General features: G+C 52.6%; 2 protein-coding genes across 3 annotated transcripts; both read left to right on the top strand.

Annotated features, from left to right (window-relative positions):
* The first annotated feature begins 2,727 nt into the window (after window positions 1-2,727).
* Window positions 2,728-8,662, top strand: PDCD1 (programmed cell death 1). Of its 2 annotated transcripts, none has more exons than XM_027685788.1 (5): window positions 2,728-2,960; window positions 4,924-5,256; window positions 6,223-6,372; window positions 6,933-6,967; window positions 7,806-8,662. In XM_027685788.1, the coding sequence occupies exons 1-5, from the start codon at window positions 2,888-2,890 to the stop codon at window positions 8,022-8,024; spliced, it is 810 nt and encodes a 269-aa protein (XP_027541589.1). In that variant the 5' UTR covers window positions 2,728-2,887; the 3' UTR covers window positions 8,025-8,662. The 2 variants fall into 2 exon arrangements, with proteins under 2 accessions (XP_027541589.1, XP_027541588.1); XM_027685787.1 differs by having other exon boundaries at window positions 6,220-6,372.
* Window positions 8,663-16,597: 7,935 nt separating this feature from the next.
* Window positions 16,598-18,586, top strand: LOC113968906 (receptor-transporting protein 3-like). Its single transcript, XM_027685896.1, has 2 exons — window positions 16,598-16,895; window positions 17,935-18,586. Exons 1-2 carry the CDS (start codon window positions 16,714-16,716, stop codon window positions 18,584-18,586), a joined length of 834 nt encoding a protein of 277 aa, XP_027541697.1. The 5' UTR covers window positions 16,598-16,713.
* The last annotated feature ends 5,009 nt before the right edge of the window (window positions 18,587-23,595 follow it).

Below are 23,595 nucleotides of genomic sequence, written 5' to 3'. Positions count from 1 at the left end.
AACACTATTAACCATTTCCTCTTCTTGCCCAAGCCATTCACATCCCGCCTGGGTCAGACCCACAGATGTGAATTCAGTTAAACTGTTGGAGGAAGGATCTTTGGAACCCGTGAGTTTCTCTTCCTGAGCATCTTTTTAGGGTAACTTGTGTTCCCCGTTTCATTTGGGAAGCTTTACTTTCAAAGTCATTTAGCTCTGGACTCCAGTCAGCTCATCTGTGGTGTTTGATCACGGCTTTCTTTTTCATCTTCCAAATTTTCAGTGCTCCTTAAATACCCCAGATACTTGTAAGCCATATTGGGTCTGACCTTCTACCCTTTGACTCTGGTGATAGCTGTGTGCCCTGACAGTGATGGCTACAGGAGACTAGAGCCTCCTCTGGGTCCCAGCTGCGTTGGTGGGACTCTCACTGACTCAGTGGGCCACCTTCTTGTTGGGGAAAAAAAGGACATTTGTGCTTCTATGAAGTGGTGTGATGTGCTTGCTGAAGTTACTCTCTCTTAGTTTTAAAGAACAAACTGTTTTCTCACTTATTCCTCTTTCTCCTTCCTTTTTAGACTTTCTTTTCCTCTTTTGGTGGCCAAATAGCAAAGGAATGTCCCATGCAATTTACTGTATTCAAGCTCACAGAAAGTGGCCCCCTCAGCAAACCCCCAAGGTGTACCATCCACCCCATTGGGCTGGAGGGGATTTACCAGCATGATGGGGTGCTGCAGCATGGTTTGAGCCAGGCTGTTTTTCTTGGTGCTGGAGAACCTGGTGAAAGAGCCAGCAGGAGCTGTGTTGGTCTGGCAGGGTGCAGGCAGGGTGCAAAGCCTTCCTGAAGCCTGGTGGCTGCTGTGGGGCTGGGGCTGGGCTCCTCTGCAATGCTGACACCTGGGGCACATGCTGGGCTGGGGCACGGCACCGCTTCTCACCTCGCTTTCCTCCGCAGCGGCTTCCTAACGGTGAGATTGATCTTTTATTCTTTTCATCACTTCTAGTTTTTTTTTTCTCAGAAAAAAGGGCATCTAGCCATTGTTGGTTTCTCGTGGACGTGGCAGCCTCCCCGCCTCGGGTACCGGCTTACACCCATTTCAAGCGTGCATTGGAAAGTTTGAGCAATTCATGCTATGATTTTAATCAGAGCCCTCTGATGCTGCTGCATGGGGCGGGGAGGATGAGCCAGTTTTTCCTGCTGATCCCTGCCTCGAAAAGTTGTGATCTTGGCAGTGACACCCATCACATCTTCTGCCTTTAGAAATCAAAACATGTGGCAAGTGCCAAACAAGCCTTCCCCCACCTGGCCCAGGTGCCTGGTGTCAGCATTTGGGGTCACAAAACCTCAAGGCAGAAAAGCCTCCTTGCTATGAGCTTCCATATTTCCTGAAGCTCATTTTAGTTTAGTTTAGTTAGGGTTTTTTGAGTGGGAATGCAGAAAATTGTGAAAGAAGAGGTGATGTCCACCTCAAAACCCACCTACACCCTTGCACATGGTGGAGAGCACTCCCTTTGCCACCCATCCAGGCAGCGCAGTGGCCTCTGGCCAGGTGGCATGGAGAGGTGACAAGGTAGGCACAGTTTCCAGCCTTGCTCTGCAGCCCAAGCAGAGCCAGCAGCTCATGAGAAAGGAATGGTGCTGCAATACCAGGAGGAGACTGGAAAAGAAGACCCAGGACAAGCTGGATTGAGCCACCCACCCAGGGTGAGCCCTGTCTGCCCCAGTTCAGAACTCCCTCCTTGGCCATTCCAATTTGACCATCACAGTAGTGTTAGGTTAATGGTTTGACTTGATGATCTTAGAGATCTTTCCAATCTTAATGATTCTATGATTCTATGAAGTTAGGAGTTTCTCCCCCAGCCCACTCGCCTGCCAGGGCCATGTTTGAAAGTGAGAGGTGAGCAAGCCCCAGCCCTGCAGCTCATTTCTGAAAGCCTGAAAAATAATGAAATCGTCATTAGAATCACATTCTTCACCCCAATTATTAATTTTCCCCTGACACTTTCCAAAATTGCGAGGCACCGAGGCTGTGTTCGAGAGAAGTGGAGGAGCTGCTTTCACTGCTGGTTATTTCCTATGCGAGTATTAGTCAGTGTGGTGAGCGGGGAACATCGATGGTGGAAAAACTACAGAAGTTTTCTGCAAATTTCACCCCAATAACAGCATCCTGGCTCTGGGCACCTGCCTTTGCTCTCTGCAAATCTATCATGAAAAAACACCCTGAAGGTGGCAAACCTCCTTCTCCTTCTCCATCTCCTTCTCCTTCTCCATCTCCTTCTCCTTCTCCTTCTATCTCCTTCTCCTTCTTCTCCTTCACCCTCTTCTCCCATCCCATCCCACTGGGAGCAGCCTACCAATAGGTGCCCCATGGCTACCCAGACCCTACCTGTCTACCCAGTGCCACATGTCCCCCAACACTCCACTGCCTTGGGCACCTGTTGGGAACACCCATGGGTGCTTGGGAACCCAAGACAGTTTTTACTTATGTGCCAGGCTTGGAACTGAGGACCTGTCCCACGTGGCCCCTGCCTGCTCCATCCCTGAAAGATTTCCCCAAAAAGGGTTCAGGCTCAGAAGTGCCTGTCCCTGCTGCTTGGTAGCTGGTTGCCTGCGTGGGAAAGCAAGGAGGGGAAAGAGCAGATATGGCTCAGCTGATCCCTGCCTCCGAGGGGAGGAAGCTGGGGGCGGGAGGCAGCCCGGGTTTCCCTCTGGGGGAGAGACGGGCACGTTTCATTTCCACCCAGCCCTTGCAGCTACGACAGAGAACAAGCTGCCGCTGCGGGGGAGGAGGCACAGAGAGACCCGGGGCCGGTACAGCACAGACAGCACAGCACATCGCGCCTGCCTCGGCAGGGGACCCACCGCCTCGCCGCGGCTCCACGTGCCTTGAAGACGACGTGGGGCAGAATGGAGGTGGCCCTGGCTGGCCTCTGTGCCATCCTGCTCTGCTGTGGGCCCACACTGGCCTGCTGCCGCCGGGGTAGGTACTGGAGTGTGGTGTGCTCGCTGGCATGGTGTGTCACTTGTAGCTCTTGGAAAATGTCTAAAGGCTAGTCTAACTAACTGATCTGGCATCAAGAAGGCAGAGACCCCAAAGCTTTTGGGTACGTGTGGCTGAAACAAAGGACATGGGGATGCTTGAGGCAGAAACGGGATTAACACATGGGGAAGGGCACACAGCGCACAGCACTGACACCAGAGCTGTGTTGTGGCACAGTGACTGTAGTTAGGGTTTGATGGGTTTGCCGGTGCCATGTGGGGTCTGGTGTTTTCTGCTCTGGCTCTCATGGCTTCAGTCTGCGCCCTTGGGCTGCAACTCCTGTTTTGGACTTGACACTGAGGGAGCCAGGGTCCTTATTCTGGATGAAATTTGGGGAAGAAGGAGAGGTTGAGAGGAAGGGGTGAGTCTCGGCAGAGCAAGTGAAGCCCTGGTGAAGCTGTGTTCCCCCTTCCTCCCAGCCTGACTCTTCCTTTGGTGGATTCATGTGTTTTCTGTCCTGACAGTGGGTGCAGGGCTGGGCGTTCCTTGGAGCAGATGTTATCTCTGGTGCTGGGAAGATGCAGGGAAACATGTAAGCCCAACATCTGCTTTCAGATGTCCTCTGAACACTTCATTCATTGTTGGCACCAGGAATGACAGAAAGCAAAGCCCTGAACCTGCCAAATATTTCCCGTTAAACACAAAACACTGCAAAATTCAAAAACTGCAAACTCAAAACTCTTCAAAAATTCCATGTCTTAGTGTGGGCACTGCCACAGCTGATCCTGCCAGTGGGAACTGGGGCACTTCCTCCCTCCTCCTGTTTGATCTTGTCCCTCATTTGTCAGCCCAGTTTTCCATCTGATCTTGTATCTATTCATGGAATTGTCCAGGTCCATTTGCTGGTTGATGACACTGAGATTGTGGTCCTACAGCCTCAGGCCAGAGCTGGAGGGACAGGAGGGACTTTCTGGCTCTCCCTGTAAGCTCTGGGGCTGCTATTGGTATTGATTTCTGAAAAGGGAAGGTAAATTTTTTAATGACAGGGACTTTTCAAAGCCTTGGTGGTTTGAATCACTTGGTCAGGTAACCCATGTGAAAAATGCCTCTTCCCACTTTTTATTGCTCTGAACAGAAATTAGTGCAACAACTGCCATGTTCTTCTGTGTGCCTGCCCCATGTTCGCAGCATCCCCGCTGCCCAGAGGGGTTGAACCTGCTGGCATAATGAGAAAGGAAATGTGGTGAAGCAGCAGGGTCGTGCTGAGGGCCAAGAGGCCTGTGGCTGTAGCTGACTGCCCTCTGTGCTGGGAGCAGCCTGGCAAGCCCACCTGGGACCCCCAGGGTGGGGGGCACACAGTTTGGGGACAGGCAGCTGGAAAGGGATGGCGTCATAAGCTCCAGGTTGCTCTGCCCTGTTAGGTGGTCTCAGGCTGGAGATAGCAAATACTGTGCCATGGGCAGCCCCTGCCTGCTCTGAGGTCCAAGCATGGTGCAGTGGGGAGAGCCAGAGCATCCCAGCAGGCAGCCAGGCATGAGATGGGCTGTATCGCAGGGCACTGCCCTGACCCAGGACTCAGTCCCTCTGCTCACTTTCAGAGTCAGCATCAGCTGGAGGGAGGATGACTCAGACATCAAAATATAGCATAGATTTAAAAATAATACAACCCTCAACGTTTGTTTTCCCCAGTACAGGTGTTCTGTGCTAATTTTAGTTAGCCCAGAGCACAACTGGCTCTGCTGAAACCACTTCACAGTACAGTTACTAACTCTGAGGGTCCCCCTCCAGCCAGCAGACACACACTCAGGAGGGAAGAGGCATGGACTAATGCACCTCACTGTGACCCAGAGTCATGAAGTGGACTGGGCTTGCATCCCAGGCTCCTGCACAGGGGGTATGACTGTTTCTGAGATCTATGCCTGCTGTAACCATGTCTGTTCCTTGTTTCCTCTCTCCCAAACAGTGACTATCTTCCCATCTGTGTTAACTTTCCATGAAGGTGGCATAGCCACCTTCTCCTGCAATATCTCCATGGAGAGTGACTCTGGCTCAGAGTACAGCCTCAACTGGTACAAGGAGACCAACCACAGCCAAGCCCGAAAAATAGCTGAGATCAGCCCAAACAACCCCAGGATGGAGACGGAGAAGTACCGGCTCACCAACCACACTTCTGTCTTCAAGATTGAGATCCGGAACCTCCACCAGAATGACTCAGGCTCCTACTACTGTGGACTGATCACCTTCTTTGAACCCAATAAAGTGATGGAGAGCAACCGGTCCCAGCTGATGGTCACAGGTCAGGCTTGGGGCTGAGCTGATGGGTAACACATTGTAGCTCCAGGGCTTAAGGCAGACAATACCCTGCTGGTGGAGGATCTGACATGGGTCAGGAGAGCATAGCCCTGCCCTTTCCCCTCTCCTTTGCGTTCAGGGTTGAGGTCCAGGAACACAGGCTAACCTCCCTGTGAACACTGCATTTGGATGTGGTCCTGATGCAGGAGGTCTCCATCCTGCTGGGGCTGTGTCCCCAGTAATGCTGAGGGGAGAAGTAATTCTTACCCATTGATGGAGGCTGAGACCAGTGTAGGGAACTGCCTTCATCCTTGAATAGCTCCTCTGGGGACAGGAGTTGTGTTTGGGGTGATGACCAGGGCTCAGACACCTCGAACAGCCAGTGTTGGTGTAGATACTGCCATTGCAAAATCATGCTCTGTGAGGGTCTGATAGTCCCATGGTGTGTGAGACTGAGATCTTGCAGCAGTCTCTGCCATACCCTTGCTTGACAGCAGAGGGGCTTTGTGGGGCTCAAGCTGACCTTTTATAAAAAGGAAAAACTCTGCAAAAGTCACTGTCTTCCACAACATCTCTTCCCAATGCGAGCTGATGCTGTGCTGACCCCAGGATGTGGACATGGCAGGGAGGCCTGGGGAAACTGTGTCCTCCACGGGGCTCTGCTGAGCATAGAGTCATGCCACAGGACTGCCTGCAGGTGCAGAATGGAGCCCTGGCCCTCTGCACCCCAACTCTCAGAGGTGTGGGATCATCATCACCACCTGCAATGGGAAGGAATGGGACACATCCAAAACATCTCCCATGTCAGCCCAAAATCAGGGCCCCTGGAGGGATGGTGGGGCTGTGGCAGCCTGTCTGGGACTGAGCCTGTTCTGAGGACAGCCCCCATGTTCCTCTGTTGCCTTTCACAAGAACTATAGAGACCATTTTCCACTTTTGACCTGCTGTTTTTGAATGGCTATTGCAGCAGCCCCTGAGATGAATCCCACTGAGGAGCCAGAGATAGAGGAAGGCAACCCCTCAGACCACATCAAGGCCATGCTCCTGGGCATCCTGCTTCTGGCCGGGGTGGTTCTGCTGCTGGTCTTTGGCTACCTCACCATCACGTACAGGAGAGGAGGTACGATCCCCCTGGGGGCCATGCAAACCCAGCCTGGGACTAGGGATCAGCCAGATGTCTGCAGCTGCTTGGGGTACATGGGCTGGTTCAACATGCTAAACTCTGCTGTGACATATCCCTATGGGACAGATATCTCCATGCTTGAGGGGGCATCGAGCCCTGCTTGCCCATTGTAGAGCCCCCAGACCACATGCAGTGGCTCTACACCACTCCTTGGTGTGGTGCCTTAATGCTACACATGAAGCCCTCCCATACCCCTTGCCCAGGCACCTTTGGAGCCTCTCATTATCACCCTGCTGCAGCACAGGGCATCACCTCAACCACTCCTCAGGCACACCAGGGGCTCTCACAGAGGGCTCCCCTGCATTCCATTAATTCAAATTAAACTCTGGACTGTGGGCTGGTGTCTCACTTGTCCTTGTAATGCTCAGGGTGTTAGATCCTGAGTAGAGAAGGAGTGTGGTGAAATGAGTCCAGCCCTCTCTAAGAAGGGGGGGGCTGGGTCAGCTCATGCTGTTGTGGTAAACAAGTCTCTTCTAACCAAGTGTGTTACTTTGCAGATGTGCAGAAACCATCAAGTGAAAACATGCCAGTGGTGAGTTTCCCGCCTCTGTCTCCCTGCCGTGCTGCAGGGGAGCATTGTGGCATCGCTGGGGTGAGCAGGGTGGAGCGCCTCCCTTTATCAGCCCTTCACAAGCATCTTACTTCTGCTATCTTCTCTGCTGCTGCTTGATCTTTTCTGCACAGCTACAACTGCTTTTCTGCACCTGCGGCAGAACAGTCCCATCACAAAATCAAAAATACTGTCCCAGAGAGGATGGGACTCTCTAGTCCAACCCTTTATCAAAGCAGGGCTATCTTTGACAGTGGATTGCATTGCTGTAGAAAATGGGAGAATGTTTCCCCCCAATATATTAAGCTAAAATTTATTTTGCTGCATTTGGTGCCTGGTTTCTTCTCCCTTTTGCCAAGCACCTCCAGGAGGGATCTGTCTCCATCTTCCCTCCTACCCCATTAATTTGGTAGCTGAAGGCAAGGAGGGGGTTCCCCTGCTCTCTGTCTTCTCTGGGCTGAGCAAACCCAGCCCCAGGCTCTTTTCATGCACACTGTGGCATCTTCAAGCCCAATGGAGAGGTAGGAAAAGGGCTTCTAGCAGATCCCTGCCTTCCACTGCAGAACAGGGAGAGAACCCAGCCTGCCTGCAGAGACAGAGAGCTGAGACATACATGGCTTTGCAGTGAACTCAAGGCTCAAGATCTGGTTCCTCTGGGCACATGCTATCCCAGGTCTGTGCATCTTTCTGCTTTGTATCTCTCTCACCCTCCTGGGATGCCTCAAACCTGATTCTGGCACTTGCTGTAAAAAAGGGGGCTTGTGCTGGTGATGGCAGGTACCTCTGGACATTGAATCACCACAATGGGATTTCCTTGCAGAAGGAAGAGAAGCCCCCTGTGATGTCCATATCCACTGTGGACTATGGTGTGCTGGAGTTTCAGAGGGATCAGTGCACCCAGGTGCCCCCCAAGACCCAGCCAGCTGACCAGACGGAATATGCCACCATCATCTTCCCAGAGGAGAAACCCGTCACGCCGGAGCGGGGGAAGAAACGTCAGGATGAGAGGACTCGACATCTGCACTCACAGCCCTGCTGAGGATCAGAGTCCCTCCTCACCAGGGTGTGGGCATGAACATGCTGCCCCGGTCCCTTGCTCCCACTGCAGTTTGCAGTTGGGAAAAATCCAATGTACCAGGACTGAAACAACAGAGACGCTGCTGCTGGACTTGATATCAGACAGTCCTGGCCGTGGTGTTATTGTGGCTTTGGGGTGGGTACCACAGGATGAGGAAAGTCCCTGCTGGGCTCCATGTGCTGCCTCTTCACTCAAGGCAGGGAGGATGGGCTGGGACAAAGCAGTGACACCAACAGGTCTATCCCAAAGGCGATTTATGTCATGCCTCAGTTTTCTACCTCCACCCAGGGCTCTGTGGAGTGGCCCTGCTGCTTCCCTTCCCCAGGTCTGACCCAACTAGGAAAGCACGACTGTTGGAGGAAATGCTGGAGTCCAGAGCTGGAGTGGTTCCTGTGAGATGCTGCTCATGGAAACCCAGGGCTGAGGGCTTCTGCTTGCTCAGAACAGAGGCTGCCTTGTGTTCTGCTATTTCAAGAAACCCCTGGGAAGTGGGCAGTTTTCCTCCTTTCTCCAGGCACTTTCCTTCTCTCCAAGAGGGGAAATCTACCCCTATGTCCTTCCGACCACAGGTGGGAGTCAAATCTGGCCATGAGGGTGAATAAAGGGTTTTGCATGTGGGGTGTTTGTTCACTTGTCATGGCAAGCGCGTGGGCAGGCAAATAACGGCTCTTGCCATGCAGGCAAGTGCAGTGCAGTGCTGGGAGGTGGCGGCATCTGTTGTGGTTCCTGGGTCTCTCCGTGAGATATGCAAGCTGCTCTTCCACAAAGCTGCTCTTAATAATTTAAGAGACTGATGCTCTTTTTCCTCCTGCTCCTGTCTGAGCCGGTCACCCAGGTGCAGCTGCAAACCCAGACACCCCCTTACCAGACTCACCCTGGGGCACTCACTCAGCCCGTGGGGATGTGCGTACTTGCTGTGTCTGGCTGCCATCAGCCAGGGCACAGCTCACAGCCTGGTGCTCAGTGCAGCTTTCTGGCTCCAAACTTCCACTTTCCCTGTTGAAAGAGGTGCCAGGGCTGTGCCGCCTGCCAGAAACCAGAGCGGAAAGAAATGACAGCTGCTCAAGAGGGGAGAAACCCCAGTAAGGAGTGGCTTTGAAGGCAGCAGAGACCTACCAGGAGACTGTGAAAACCAGTGAAAACAGAGAAGAATCACTTGCATCTCACACTTCAGCAGCACCGTTAGCAGGTTTCTTCTTCACTTACTTCCAGTAAGCCTTGTGGAACCCAGCCTGGGTGCTGGGGGAAGGGGTGAGGCAAGCCAGGCACCACATCTTGTCCTCTGTGGGGACTGGAAAGTCCATGAGAAACTTCCAGAGGGGACCAGATGGGATAAACATCCATTTGGGATGTCTTTCATCTTCCCTCAGGGTGGGAGAGTGGATATGGTGGCCTCCCTTTGTCCCTGGTGCTGCTGAAGGCTTCCAGTAGCCTCCACGGGCAGTGCTGTAGCTCCCAAGACATTGACTCAGGCCAATGCATGGTTCAGCCCATCGGGGCATTTTGCCAGCAGCAGCCCTGCTCCTTTGCCCCAGCAGCTCTGTCAGAGATCTGCTGTGGCCGGCAGGGCCCGGAAAACCAAGGCAGGAGGCAGCCACAGTGGGCGAGAAGCGGGAGCTCAGTCAGCAGTTTTGGTTTTGGCTTTCCTGTCAGACACAACACTGGTGAGAGGGTAGGCCAGTGGGCCTTGCTTCATATTTTCCAATCTGCCTCTCAGGCAACAGAGGTGCCGGATCTTGAGCCCTTCCTGCACCCCCTGGCTGCAGCTATGACTCCTCCAGGAGCAGTTGGGGCTGAGTCCCTTCCTCTCTTGGTGGATTGTGGTCTGCAGCTGCCTGGAGGCTCTCAAGCTCTCTGGTGGGGTTGAAGGTGTAGCAAAAGCATCTCCCTCTGACAGTTGGGATGGAAGAATATCCAGCCTGTGTCAATACCTGTGCCCCTCCGATCCCCATCAGCCTTGCTGCAATCCTGCCCCTTGCAGGGAAGAAGGCTGGGCTCTGGGGATGTTTGGGGTGGGGATGCTCCAGGCTGCCAGACACCATCTCCCATCCCTGTTTGGAGCACAGGGTGCCCAGCACTGGCAGAGACATGAGCTATGCTCCCCTGCACTGGGCACAGCACTGGCTGTGCTAGCCAGAGCAGGAGCAGGGCTGTGATGAGCTCCAGGTGGGATGCAGGTTTCAAGCCCCCAACTGGGCATCTCTAAACCAAGCAGTGCCTTGAGATGGGTGTCAGGCCCCACACCCCAGCATCCTGCTTGGGAATGGGGAGTTGAGCGTGTTGGTGTGCAGGAGCTGTTCTTTTGTCTTTCTGTGCAAGCCAGGAGAGCCGACGTGCAGTTTTGACTCTCCCTCCAGCCTGGTGATGGTAGTTTGGTCTTCCTGGAGTCACTGTGCAGGATCTGGAAGAAGCTGTTTTACGTCCTATCCTGAGAAGTCCCCAGTTCTGGCTTTTCCAACTCCACCATCCTACATCCCTCCTATCATCCTGTCATCTCTCCCATCCCTCCCTATCACAGCCCTCCTGGTTCTGCCCACTGCTGCACCCATATCAGTTGGCTGCCAGCTATTTGCACTAACTGGCAGGTTTATGCCCCTTTTCTCCACTCCAAATTAAGGAAAGACTCAAGTAAACTCATTTCCACCTAGGATGCAAAGGTTTGTGTCAGGTTTTTTGAGGGGGCTGAGTTGACACCATCAAGTCCTTTGGCTTTCCCTGCCCACATCAAGAAGAGACTGGGCTGTGATGGGCCTGGTGTGGTTTTGAGGCACATCCTTTCTGCTGCAGCTGTTTTGTTGGCTCTGAAGGGCTGTGGGTGGCAGGGTTTCAGTAGTCGTTGGTTTAGGCTGTGGAGGGGAGGTTTGCTGAAGAGTCGTTAGGCAGACCTGACCACCTGGCGCTGGATTTTGACCTTGTTCCCTGCAGCATCACAGCCACTGGGACTAAGCCCTGCACCTTAGAGTCACTGGCCACTGACAGAGTAAGAACAGTGCTCCAGACTGGCCCTTCATCCCATTTTGAGTAAATGGTGGCTTACATCAGTGCAAGAGGGAAAAGAACAAGGCCCTGAAAAATTAAATAGCACCTGGGCCTGACTCTGTGTTCTCAGATGTGTCATCACTGGGAATAAGTCCTGAAATGCCGGAGGAGATAGGGTGTAGCTTTGAGTCTGCCCACCTCATTCCCCTTGGCATAGTGATGTGAGTGATGGAGAATGCTCCCAGCAACTTCTTCCCCGTTGCACAAAGCTCACAAGTGCACAGCAGCCAAACTGGGGTGGGGTGTGTGTGTGTGTCCAATTTTTTCCACTCTGTATCCCCCCAGAGCAAGCATCCCCAGCCTGGCCATGCACACTCATGTGCAAGCACACACAAATGCTCATGAACACACAGACGTACAGGCACCTCCCCATGCAAATTTGTGTGTACACCCCCAGATTTGCACAGTTACTCTTACCAAATACACCCACTGCCCTGCAGACACGTATCCCCCCAGGGCTTCTCCCATACTAGGACCTGGGTGGAGCCAGGGGGGTGGCTGTGGGTGCTGAAGCTGCTGCATTTCCTGCACACTCTGGTCTGGCAGTCAGAGCAACCGCTTCTGACCGCAGACACCCAGCACTCCCCCGAGGAGTGGCTGTCACCGATGTCAGTGTCAAAATGCTTTGTCAGCTCCCTGAGACCACACATCAGCTGTGACTTCTGGAGAACCTCATCCCTGGTCCCACCCTGGGGTCTTGATGATGGAGAGTGGCCAGTCCCCTCTGTGAGACCTGAGACTGATCCCTGTCAGCTTGGATGTGTGACTTCTTGTGCCTGAGCTATACCTAGGCAAACAAAACCCTCTACATGATGCTTGGGAGCCAGCCTGGCTCCTTATATACCCCAGCCTTGATTAAAGATGGTTGGGAACAACATGCGAACAAGCACCCCTTAAAAAAACTTGTTTCCCTTAAAGAAACCTGAACTTATAAACCATATATCAAGAAAACTGGGCAGGCAGATGAAGCTGGAGAGACACTTGCAGCAGTGTCTTTGAGGAGAGCTGTGCCATGGAGCAGCAAAGTGCTGTTCCTGAAAAACAGGGCATTGCAGATGCTGGGTAGGGGGGAAGGGTTGGTCAGGACATAGAACAGTAAGGTCATTTTCAGGTGAGCACTGTCCTGATCACTGGGAGGTCTTGGAGATGTGTTTTGGTTTGGAAGAGATTAGGCTGGAGGTGCTGCAGGGGGTATGTGGGTTATTTGGGTTAATGGTCTGTGCGTGGCACTGGTCTGTGTGGCATTGTGGTGTGGAGGCACTGCCATGGCCTTGACTTGCTGGGAGAGCAGATGTCAGTCCTGGAAGAGACAGGCTGGGGTGAGCTAGTGGGTGGTGTCGTTGGTCATGGGAGGGATGGGCTGTTGGGCAGGCTGCCTGGGTCCCTAACCATGGCCAGCTTGCACAACCTTGGTGTGTCCCGAGGGGTCCAGGCCACAGCATCTCTGTCCTGTCCCACCAAAAGCCTTGCCCTGCCTGTCACCAACCTGCTGTAGCCTTGTAGAATATCTGTGTTTCCTTCCGCCGCCCTCATTTTGCTTTCTCTAGTTTTGCTTTGAGTCGTCTCCAGTTTCTTCTCTCTCTTCTTCCCTTTGCTGGGATGTGATACTCAAGGAGGGTGCTGGCAGGCCAGGTCCTGGCACATGGGGGCTCAGAGGGCCAGGCAGGAGCCCTGTGCCTGCCCGCTCCACTGCCCCAAGACCAAATCTACTGTCCTTAGAACTGGGGCAAAGCCTTGTTGGAGGGTGCTGAGCTCTCTCCTTACGACCGGAGGGACCACCACAAGGCTCACCTGAAAGTCAGGTATCCCAAATCCATGTGGACTGATACCTGCCCACATCTTCACATCCACCTGCTCCATTAAATCTCTCCCCATTGCTCAGCATACCACTCCATCCTTTAAGTCCAGGGTGATGGGGCAATGTGCCCTCTCTAAAATCTGGCTTGGGCATACCCCTATTTCCAGAGGACCTGATACTACTTGCCTCAAATCCACCCTGGGATAGGTGGACCCTTCTCCAAGGGCTTGAATGTGGAGGCAATTGAGCCTGGAAGGGAACCTGCAGCTATTGCTTGTCCCTAGAGGTGATGGGTTTCACCACAACAGAGTGACAACCATTCAACGTCAGCAGTGGCAAGGTTGGAGGGGGACTGAGGCACAGAGAGCTGGCATGGAGCTATGTCCCAGGAGGATATGGATGCCCAATTTACCATCTGCTTCAAGGAGGGGAAAAAAGAGGATCTGTGAAACTCTATATGATTTGGCCTGCCTCGGTACCCAGAAAAACTCTGGAACAATTTAGTAAGGCCACCAAGCAGTAACACTGACAGGGCAGTGCTGCGGCTGAGATCACACGTTTAGCAGGAACATGTGTCAAACCAACCTCGTTTTCTCTTCATTAGGGCAACAGGCTGGGTACCGCAGGGAAAGCGGGAGTGATGCTATCTTTGTGCTGCCTTATGTGACATTCTCATAAGCAAATTGGGGAAATGGGAAATTCTGACACTGTGGGTGAATGGCTTCCCAAGAAGCCATATCCCATGAGCAGTTATCAATAGCTCATGAGAGCAGACACATCAAACTAGTTTTCTGTGGAAGCATGGCTCACATGAAGGCAAGATGCTATTGAGGGAGGGTGTAGGGCCTATTTGAGTGGAGGCTTAGAAAACAAATTCACCCTGATGACCTGGAGAAAATGTCCTGAAAGAATGACTGATGGAAAAGAATTGGATGTGTCCAGTGCAGGAAAATATGATGGAAGTCTTCAGAGTGGGAAAAAGCCCCAGTACGAAGCAAGCAGTTTAGGGTTCTGTCCTGTTGCTCAGATGTCAGTCCATCTATCCTGAAAACCTTGCCATGCCCATGGACACAACATCCTCACTGCTAAGGGGATGTCCCTCTCTGCAGTCCCGCCTGGTTACTGGGGTTGAATGTCCCTTTCTGCCCCTCCTAGGGACTGCTGGCAAGATGGAGCCACCTGTGTATGGGATGACCCATCCCAAAAGAAGGAATGGATGTCCCAGCAAGGATGGGGTGCACATGGGCCGATGAGAATCCTCATGGGCCTGGGCTGGAGGCCTGGAGGACAGGGAGGCTGACACACACTGAGAGATGAAGAGGAGGAGAAAGAACTTTGGGAAACTTTCCCACTTCCGCAGGGGCTGCTCACCCAGGGGTGGGAGCTGAAGTAAAAAATCATTTCAGGCTGTGTGAAAGCAGCAGGGAAATTACCACACAGGCTGCACCTTGTGTGCTTCCTTCACATATCCCATGGAGGACCCATGACCAGCATGACGGGGTGGAGAGGATTGTCAGGGTCTGTCTCCACCAAGGGCTGCTGGCCCAGTGGGGTCATTCTGTGTCCAGGACAGGGCTCATCCCTGCTCTTTGTTGAGGCTGAGCTGCTCCCTGTGGCAGCAGCTTTGGTTTCCAAGCAGGTGCTGGTAAGCAGCAAGGTGCTTGGGCAGAGCCGGGACGTGTGTGTGAAACAGAACAGGACGTCAAAGCAGTTTCAGCTCTGGGGGTGGTTCTGGGAAAGTCCCTTTAGTAAAAGCAAGTCAAAATCTTTAATAGAGGGACCAGCACCCAGCTCTGTCTCAGAGATGACTGTGAGGGCTCGGCGCATTGTGAGTTGTGATTTGAGTTGTGTTGCCATGACGTAACAGGGGACTGGTTTCCATCACAGCTGGGTTTTGGGGCAGGGACCTATTCCTGTGCGAGGAGTGCCACTGGATCCCTGCTGAACACTGTGACTGAGGGGCAGCATTTTGGCCCCTGGAGTGGGAAGCATGGGGAGTGGTGCCTGTCCCATCGTGAGCATCCCTCTGCCCTGTGGTAGCAGTCTTGGGGAGGAAGAGCTGGGCTGAAAGCACAGACCCTCCAGATGAAGCGATCAGTGTGTTTGGGGTTGAACACAGGCAGGTCTGCCTGCGTTTTTCTTGCATTCAAACCCCCCCAGAGTAAATATTGGACAATAACATAGAGAAGTCCAAGGGGGCAGGCAGATGCTGCAGGGTGGGGCCCCATTCTAGTACCCTGCTGCTGCTGGGTCACCATGTCATACTAGGCCATGGTGCCCACTGTAAGGCAAGCCTTGATGCTGCTTAGCTCCCACTTTCTGCACCACAAGATTTGCAGCCCTGGAGACCCCTCTGTGGCAGGATGCATGAAGGAGTCTTCTATAGTGAACCTGTAGAAAAGAGATCCACTGGGAAAGCAGTGAGAAGAGGCCAAGGAGATCTGCTACTTCCTCCCTTCCTCCTGTGTACCAGCCCTGAGCCAGGGATGTTCCCTGGTCTCCACCTGTGAGCATTGGAAAGGCTGGTGGAATGACCAACCTTCACTGGTGACCTTCACCATGACTTCACTGTCCTGCTTGTATTTAACTGCCTTAGCCCAAGCAGGTCCCCATGTACCCATAGTAGGGCTGTTGGGTAGGGGGTGACTCAGGTCCCATCCACAGGTTAGGGCTTTCTACCCCTTCATAAGGATCCTGAAGACCTTGGCCCCTCTGCATCCAAGAATGCTCTTTCCTTCCTCCTAGTCCTGCTTCAGATGATAGCATCAAGGGGTAATTAAGAGTGGAAGGACCTCAAAAGAGGAAAGAACCTCAAAGCTGAAGATGTGGTCTGCCCTGGGACCTTGTTATGTCCCTCTGCTCTCACAGGACCGGCAGCACACATTGTGAAGGTGTTGGAGAGCTCTTGGTACAAACGACTTGTCGGCTTTTCCCTTCCAGCAGCAAAGATCAGAGGCTCCCTGCCAACCTGTGGTTGCTGGGACTTACTTATGTTGACTGCCCGAAGCCGAACCTGCCTTATCAAGCAGCAGATCTTTCTCTAAATCAAGACCAATTATAATTTGACATCTTATCTAACCTCCTGCTCCCTGTCCTGCATTGCTCTCCGTAGCATTTCCTGGGGGACCTTTGCACCTGGAGAGGGGTGACCTGGGAGACAGAGGGCTGCAAGCAGCCCCAGCTTTCCTGTTCATACCTTCCCTGGGTGCTCTCAGCTCAGAGCACACCTCACCTCTTTTGGTTTTACGTGCCGTGCTGTCCTCCCCAACTTTCCACCCTGCAGTTTCATGTCAGGCCTTTTTCTGCTTGAGTTGGCTGAAAGCTGGTAAAAATAGCCCATGGTTGGTGGCAGCTATTGAGAGAGATAAGGTTACCTGGAGCTTTATCAGCTGCTGGGTCCTGTATGGGTTTCACTTCCATTATTCCTAAGGTGGGTGCAATCACTGTCAGTTCACCCCACTGCCACAACGGTGATGAGCATGGGCAGCCTGGCAGGGGGTTTTGTTTCCAACCTCTCTGCCTATGGACAGAGCAGCATCATGACAGCATGGCTCTGCAGGGTCAGGGGTTCATGTGTGGATCTTGATGAAACCCACCTGTCCTTGCTTTGGGGGACATTTTACCTGGCCAGGACCTGGTGCAACGTCAGCAGGGACTGTTGACCCAGAGATTGGGAGGGGGCGGTGCTGCTCACATGGGAGCAAAGGTTCCCCTCTTCAAGCACAAAGACATTGTACAAAGAGGAAAAGCTTGGGGAAAAGACAGTTTCATGTGTGTATTAGCCCTCAGAAGCCACAAGCTTGACCTGCAAGCATGGTCACTGCCTCTTCCACAGCTCCAGGTAGAACCATGGTGACCTGGCAGGACATTTTCAAAGAGAAGCTTGCAGAAATGCACGTAACACAGCAGTGGACACTTCAGGAGGATGACACCCTGAAGGTGCAGGCCCTCAGACCTCACTGGAAGGAGTTTGTGCAGCGCCGTGCTCTTGGGAGGTAGGGGACTGCCGACTTGGTCCCTGTTGGAGCGGGAAAAGGGTTGATGTGCTGCCATGTGGATCTTTTCCTTTTTCAAAGTTTGCTTGTTGGAAACAGGTTTTGACACAAAAGGGGCAGTTTGGAGGTGGGTGAGGCTGGAAGGGGATTTCCCGTTTTTGTTCAAATCTTAGTGGGTTATTGCCAAACTGGAAAACATGATAATTAGAGGGGAGAAGAGTGCAGCAACCTCCACAGGGCCGAAGGGCAGCTGGTATTTGGCCAGAATTTCTCCATGTTGGTGTCAAGATGCAAGAGCTCCTCTGGTTAGCAGGGGTAGTTACACCACACTAGAGCCAAATCTTCTGGGTTTCGACACAGAGGATGAGGACAGTGAGAGCCACTGTCTGCCGGGACCTGGGGTGATGCCTCAGCAGCCCCTGCACCTGCAGGGTGTGAGGTCTCGCAGCAGAGAGGTGCTGTGGCTCTGCATTGCTGATGAGAAGCCCCATTCCAAACATTTCCACCCTGGGCATTGATCAGACACCCTGCTCAGGTGGCAGCAAATGGAGACCTTTGTTTCCAGCCCAGATTGTGCAAGATGAAGACCTGCGGGTTGCACATTTTTAGACTCCTCAAGATCCTCACCTGCGCAGCAGCCTCCACCCACACCTTCCTTCTATTTTACTTCTTTTTTTTTGTCTTACCCAGTCCTGGGCTTGATGTTGGCTTTCTGCTGAGCTGTAATGAGCTGGCACAGGTGAGGGGCTGGGGTCCCAAATAGAGGCCTGATGTTTCCCACCCCAAGGACCCCTGCTTTTGGCAGTGGGGGAAGGATTCCAGCAGGTAGCCTGGCTGCTAAGATCTTTAATGTTGGGACCAGCCCTCAGCTCATATCTGTGGGGAACTTCCCAGCCTGGCATCATGCTGGTAGGGGGAGGACAGTTCAGTGTAAAGCTTACAGGAGCCATGGCTTCCCTGATCCCTACTGGCTGAGCGGGAAGCCTCTGGCTCAGTATGGGGAGCCTGTGATGAGTTGGTCTCATCTGTGCCCTCTCAGGTTTCAGTGCTCCCAGTGCTGTTATAAATGGACGTCAGCCAAAGTGCTCATCCTGTTCCACATGTGCCAGTGCCCAGGTTGGGGCATCGTACGGATGCGAGTCTTTCACCAGGAATGCAGGCGCTGCCCCAACCCCCAGCTGGAGCATCCTGACTTCAGCGTGGAGACTGTGGAGAGGATTCTGCACAATCTGGTGGTAAAGATCCTCCAGTATTTCTACAACAAGCCTGTCCAGTCCTCCGACCTCCTGGAAGTTGCGGTGGATATACCAGTGATGGGGCCGCACGACAGTGCCCACTGCGAGGCCTGCAGGATCGGCATCTGCAACAAGTCACGGCAGGCCCCAGCACTGGATACCTGGAAGGCCTGGGAGGCCTTCAGGGATGCCTGGAAGGCCTTGACGGATGCAGACAAGGACAGGACCCATCACACCAAGTCAAGACCAGCCCCGAAATGTGTTGACAGGGAGTGCTTGTTAGATGCAGATGGGTCCCTGAAACGCCAGGGCTCAGAGCCCCACACAGGCTCGACCGACTGCCCCTCACTCTGCAGTGGCAACTTCCCCTGGAAACGCTTCTGCTGCATTGGCAGCTCTTTGCTCTTTGTTTTGGCAATGATCATCTTCTTTGTGGTTTATTTCACCAGGATGTAGTGGGACCTGGGGATTGCAAAGAAAAGCTGAGGTGATGGCTCGGGGCGCTGATAGAATGCCTGGAAAACTGGCTTATGGTTCAGCTAGGCTCTCCTGGCTTCTGGTGGCATGGGAACACATCAGGATGCCTCAGCCAGGCACCTTGTCCCAAAGTCTTGGGGAACCTGGTGGGTGTGATGCTTTCTTATGGAATATATTCCATATGTGGATAACTCTCAGCTACCCCATGCAAAGGATGAGGTTTATTACTTGCAAGAATAAAACAAGCCCTTTATCCTCAGCCTAAAGATGCATGTGTGCTTTTTAATTTCTCTAAAGCCTTTTCTAAGTGTGTGTGAGCAGCTTGGAGAGAAGCTGGTGCTGCCTTTATTCACTATCTGAGCTCAGCTTCCAGGGAGGTACATCCTTAGTCTCCCCTGCCTTTGGCCTTGATGGAACTGGGCACCCAAAGCAGCTGAGGGGCACCTAGAGATGTAGGTTTGCAGCAGAGTCACGACTGCTGGTGCCCATAGATGGTGCCCATAGATGGTGGCACTGCCTCCTATGAGCTGTGTACGCTGTGTCCTGGCCCTGTGCACCAGCAGATGTCCCTTGTGTCACCAGGGGCCCAGAAATTGCTTTCTCCTCCAGAAACATCTGGGTGCTGAGCTTTCACAAAGGGACTCTTTTCCAGGCAATATAGTGATAGGACAAGGGGTAACGATTTTAAAGTAAAAGAGAGTAGATTTAGATTAGATATCAGGAAGAAATTCTTTACTGTGAGGGTGGTGAGCACTGGAACAGATTGCCCAAAGAAGGTGTGGATGTCCCATCCCTGGAAATATTCAAGGCTGGGTTAAGATAAAGCTTTGAGCAACCTGGTCTAGTGGAAGGTGTCCCTGCCCAGGAACGAGATGATCTTTACAGTCCCTTCTGACTCAAACCATTCTAGAATTTTATGACTAGGGCTCTGAAAAAGCAGATACAACCCCCTGTCAGGCTGGGGACCCTGTAGTGGAGTAGTGCAGGCAAAGGGTGCCCAAAGTGGGCAAGAATAAGAAGGCTGTGGCAGCAAGTCCAAAAAGTCTCTGCCTAATTGGATCATGGGGAAATTGCACTTACTGGGCTACAGGGTTTGGGGAAAGGGGAAGATGCTGACACTTGTCTACTGCTACTTTGCTATGCAGGGCTCTAGGGATCTGGTGGGCATCATAAAGCTGGGAGAAAACCTGTTGTCCCCCTGCAGTCAGACACCTCTCAGACTCTTACTGTTCCTGTGGGGGAGCTCCTGGGCTCCTGCAGAACTTACCCGTGGGGACAGCATGTCCTCTGGCCATGACTTTGGCTCAGAAAAATGAGGTGAAGTTGGTCTGTGAGTGCTTGTGTCCTCATTTCAGCTGGGATGGAGATAATTTTCTTTCTAGTAGCTGTTGCAATGTTGTACTTTGATTTAATATGGGAATAATAATGTTGATAACACACTGATATTTTGGTTGTTTCAAGTAGTGCTTACTCTAAGTTAAGGACTTTTCAGTTTCCCATGCTCAGCCAGCAAGCAGGTTGACAAGGAGCTTGGAGGGAGCATGGTCAGCTGGCCCAAACTGGCTAAAGGGATATTCCATACCATAGAATGTCCTGCTCCGTGAATAAACGGAGGAGGAGTTGGCCAGGAGGGGTCAATTACTCCCAGGGGATGGACTGGGCATTGGTCAGCGGGTGGAGAGCAATTGTGGTTTGCATTACTTATCTTTATTGAGTTTTACGTCTCTTTATTATCTCTCTGTTCATGACTATTATTGCTATTATTATATTTACTTTGTTTCAATTATTATACTTCTTATTTCAACTAACAGACTTTACCCTTTCCTGATTCTCCTCCCCATCCAACTGGGGCAAAGTGGTTGCACTGAGTGAGAGGCTGTGTGGTACTTAGTTGCTGTCTGGGCTTAAACCACAACAGCTTGAAAAAGCTTTTGAAATAGCCTGTAGCCTGCACATCATAAGCCTTAAATACAACCATGGCTACTAAAGGCCATCTTCTCTGGGGTCCTGGGGTGAGCAAGTGGTGGGAAAAATCAGAAGTGAGGTAGCAGAGATTGGTAAGACCTTCATGACACAAATTTCAGAGCCTCTCCTGTATTTCTTTTTCGTATAAACAGTTTGATTGCTCTCCTGACCCCATTAATACATCCCGAATCACCTGTGGCAGGAAGCACTCAGATTAACCTTGTTGCTGAAATGCTTCCTTTTGTTTCTTCGTCTTTGTCTGTTTTGGTTGACTTTTTTGTGTTAGGTAAGACTGTCACCCCACTCCAACCCTGGTGGGCTATGCCTTGTGGGCAGCACAGGGGCAGGACCAGGGACCCATTGCCCCTTGCCAGTCATTGTATGTGGAAAAAGACACACAGGAGCTGGAGAAGAACTGGCACTGTAGGCAAAACTCCTTTTGGTTTCCTTTCTTGTGCTCAGGCTTTGGCTCCCTGGGGCAGGCCGCAGTGGGAGCAGAACACCCTGGGCACTCACCCTGTGCCTGCACAGCAAGCCTGGCCCCTAGAAGAGATAGAACCATGCAGATGGACAACTGGAGGGAGATATTTTATGACCTGATAGAGGAAGTGAAGCCAGAGGATGTGGGACCTGAAGGTGGACCAGGATCTCACTCCTGAAGTCCTGCCCTGGGGCTGGATGCAGATGGTGGAGGAATGAGGCTTGGCCAGGTGAAGTCAGTGAGTATGGGGGCAGCCTAGCTGTCATCCTCTTCCATGTCCACCTGGGTCATGCTGGGGCATGGGGCTGGGCGAGGATGAGGACCTTTGTGAGAGTGAGCACTGTGAGGGCTGTCACCTAGGAATGCATTGGGGGATGCACTGGGGACACCAGGGATTCCATGGGAAATCCAGCTCTGTGGGGCCACAGGAGAAGCCAGGAGATGCAGCGATCCCCTGGGGAAGTGAGGTGTCAGTGACAACTGTTCAGTGACCAGGTCACTGCCGAGCCCTGGATGGGTTTAGGAGCAACTCAGGAGGCATCACCCCTCGATGTGGCTGTGCCATTCTCAACATAGTTTTTGTTTTTACTTGATACCTCTCAGAGAGAGTCTGGCCAGCAGTGCCTGGCTGCTGAATGGCTTCTATTAACTCCATCGACTTTCTGGATTGCTCTGCTTCACTGGCCCCTGACTGTGCTGGGATGCAGGCTGCTGGAGTGACATGGGGATTTCTAACATCCCCCAAAGTGACCTGCATAGCTTGCTTTTCTCTGCCGTTTTCCCTGGGGTTCATACATCGCCTGGGTTGTTGAGGAGCTGAAACACAGATACCCGGGGACCTGCTGCTTACCTCGAATAGTGGGAGCTGAATTGAACAACCTCCAAACTACTTTGGGTACTCAAATTGGTTTTAGGACTGTCTGTCAAATTAGTCCAACAAGGAACAGACCTGCATAACCACCGAGGCAGATGCATCCATCCTCTCCTGACTTGGTAAATGATTTGATGCTGAAGATGGATATGGTAGCAAAGATTCTGTAACTGAATTAGTGGAAGAAAGATGAGCTGAAGGAAAGGCAATAACCAAACCCAGTGCAGCTTGCATAGCATCAATCCTTGTATGGGCCACTCACTTAAGGGTTGGACTCGATGATCCTTGTGGGTCCCTTCCAACTCAAAATATTCTGTGATTCTGTGAAATTGAACGTGGCAGAGAGGTAAATCCCTGGCTGTGCAGCTTCTGAGGTGCAGTCCTCTCCTCTCCTCCCTGCTGTGTCCTGCAGGGCCCTTTACTCTGTTCACTGTGGGTTTGCTTTTTCTGCTGATGTAAGATTCTCCCATTTTTTCACATATGCAACCTGCAGGCTATTGGTTAAAAAAAATAACGTACATAACAGAAAACCCTGTGTGATCCATGGGCCGCGTGGATTTGGTTTCTTGAGTGTTCCATCCTGCTTGCCCCACCAATTCCCCCTTCCCCAGCGCCTTTTCTCCTCCACAGCCTCAGCAGCCCTGGCCATAGAGCCACCAGATGGAGCTGCAGATCTCCGGCACTGCACTGGGAAGCACTGGGACCAGTGAGCCGACAGAACTGGGACGGGACAGCATTCCCTAGGTGGGGGATGCCCTCCCTCCTATTTCTGTGACCAGCTGTTTCCCTGTAGCATGGTCCCCCAAAGCCTATCCTACATGGGAATGGAATTGGTCTGTGGATGAGTGGCTCTGCTGGGGAGGAGGCTGATCCTGCAGCCTGGACCAACTCCCCTCCTGTGATGGGAGCTGCCCGCCCTCTCCCCGCCGGCGTTATGTCATGAAGCAGGGACATGGCCAAGTTTCTTTCTGCCATTGCCAATAGCCCTCTTCTTTCCATGCTGAGGTTTTCCCAGCCCCAATCATCTTGTCTGGCTGTCTGCAGCCTCCCCAACCACCCAGCTGCTGAGGGGCTACTCCCTTGTCTGTGCCTGAGAAGCCAACTCTGGTGGAGATTACATCCATGTGGGGGTCCTTATTTTCTTGCTTGAGTCTCTGTGCTCTTTCACAAGGGGAAACCCATCCCTTGCTCCCCTGCAAGTCTTCTGCACACCTCTTGTGCTCCCCATCCACAGCCTTATGTAAATACGCTGCTTTTGTCCTGATCCCCTCCTTGCCTCTGCCTACTTGCCTGCCTGTCTCCTCATGCTGTGTGAGCATGCCCCCTCCATCATGCAGCCCCTTCATCCCCTCCCCAATACTCAGAGCCGCCTGCGCATATATAGGTTTCTCAGCCATGGTCTCATTTTTGGGGTTCTTTTTCAGGATACCCCTCTCCGACAGGCAGCTGTGCTCATCTCCCGCTTGTTTCTTAGCAAACTGTCCTCAAACTGCTTCTTTCTGCAGCTCTTGGCACTTTTGGAGTACAGAGCAAGCCCTTGCAGCTCAGTGCAGCCCCTAAGGTTGGTGAGCAGTGGCCAGGCCCCCAGCTGGCATGGGAAAAGTGGAAGGTGGCTGAGGGAAGAGGGATTCTCCCTCTCTCTGTGGGTCCTGTGTAGGTCCTGGCTGTTCC

This window comes from Neopelma chrysocephalum, unplaced genomic scaffold, assembly GCF_003984885.1.
Source record: "Neopelma chrysocephalum unplaced genomic scaffold, ASM398488v2 Primary Assembly neopelma1_69, whole genome shotgun sequence".
NCBI classification, from domain to species: domain Eukaryota; kingdom Metazoa; phylum Chordata; class Aves; order Passeriformes; family Pipridae; genus Neopelma; species Neopelma chrysocephalum.
Note: the sequence above shows the minus strand (reverse complement) of the source record. Positions and strands in the feature narration are given on the sequence as shown.

What these genes read in the sequence shown, in the direction of transcription:
- PDCD1 (XM_027685787.1), top strand. Translation starts at nt 2,888, where the DNA reads ATGGAGGTGGCCCTGGCTGGCCTCTGTGCCATCCTGCTCTGCTGTGGG. An exon ending in GTCCCAGCTGATGGTCACAG is followed by an intron (nt 5,257 to 6,219) that starts GTCAGGCTTGGG and finishes TGGCTATTGCAG; the next exon opens with CAGCCCCTGAGATGAATCCC. An exon ending in CAAGTGAAAACATGCCAGTG is followed by an intron (nt 6,968 to 7,805) that starts GTGAGTTTCCCG and finishes ATTTCCTTGCAG; the next exon opens with AAGGAAGAGAAGCCCCCTGT.
- LOC113968906 (XM_027685896.1), top strand. Translation starts at nt 16,714, where the DNA reads ATGGTCACTGCCTCTTCCACAGCTCCAGGTAGAACCATGGTGACCTGG. An exon ending in CAGCGCCGTGCTCTTGGGAG is followed by an intron (nt 16,896 to 17,934) that starts GTAGGGGACTGC and finishes GTGCCCTCTCAG; the next exon opens with GTTTCAGTGCTCCCAGTGCT.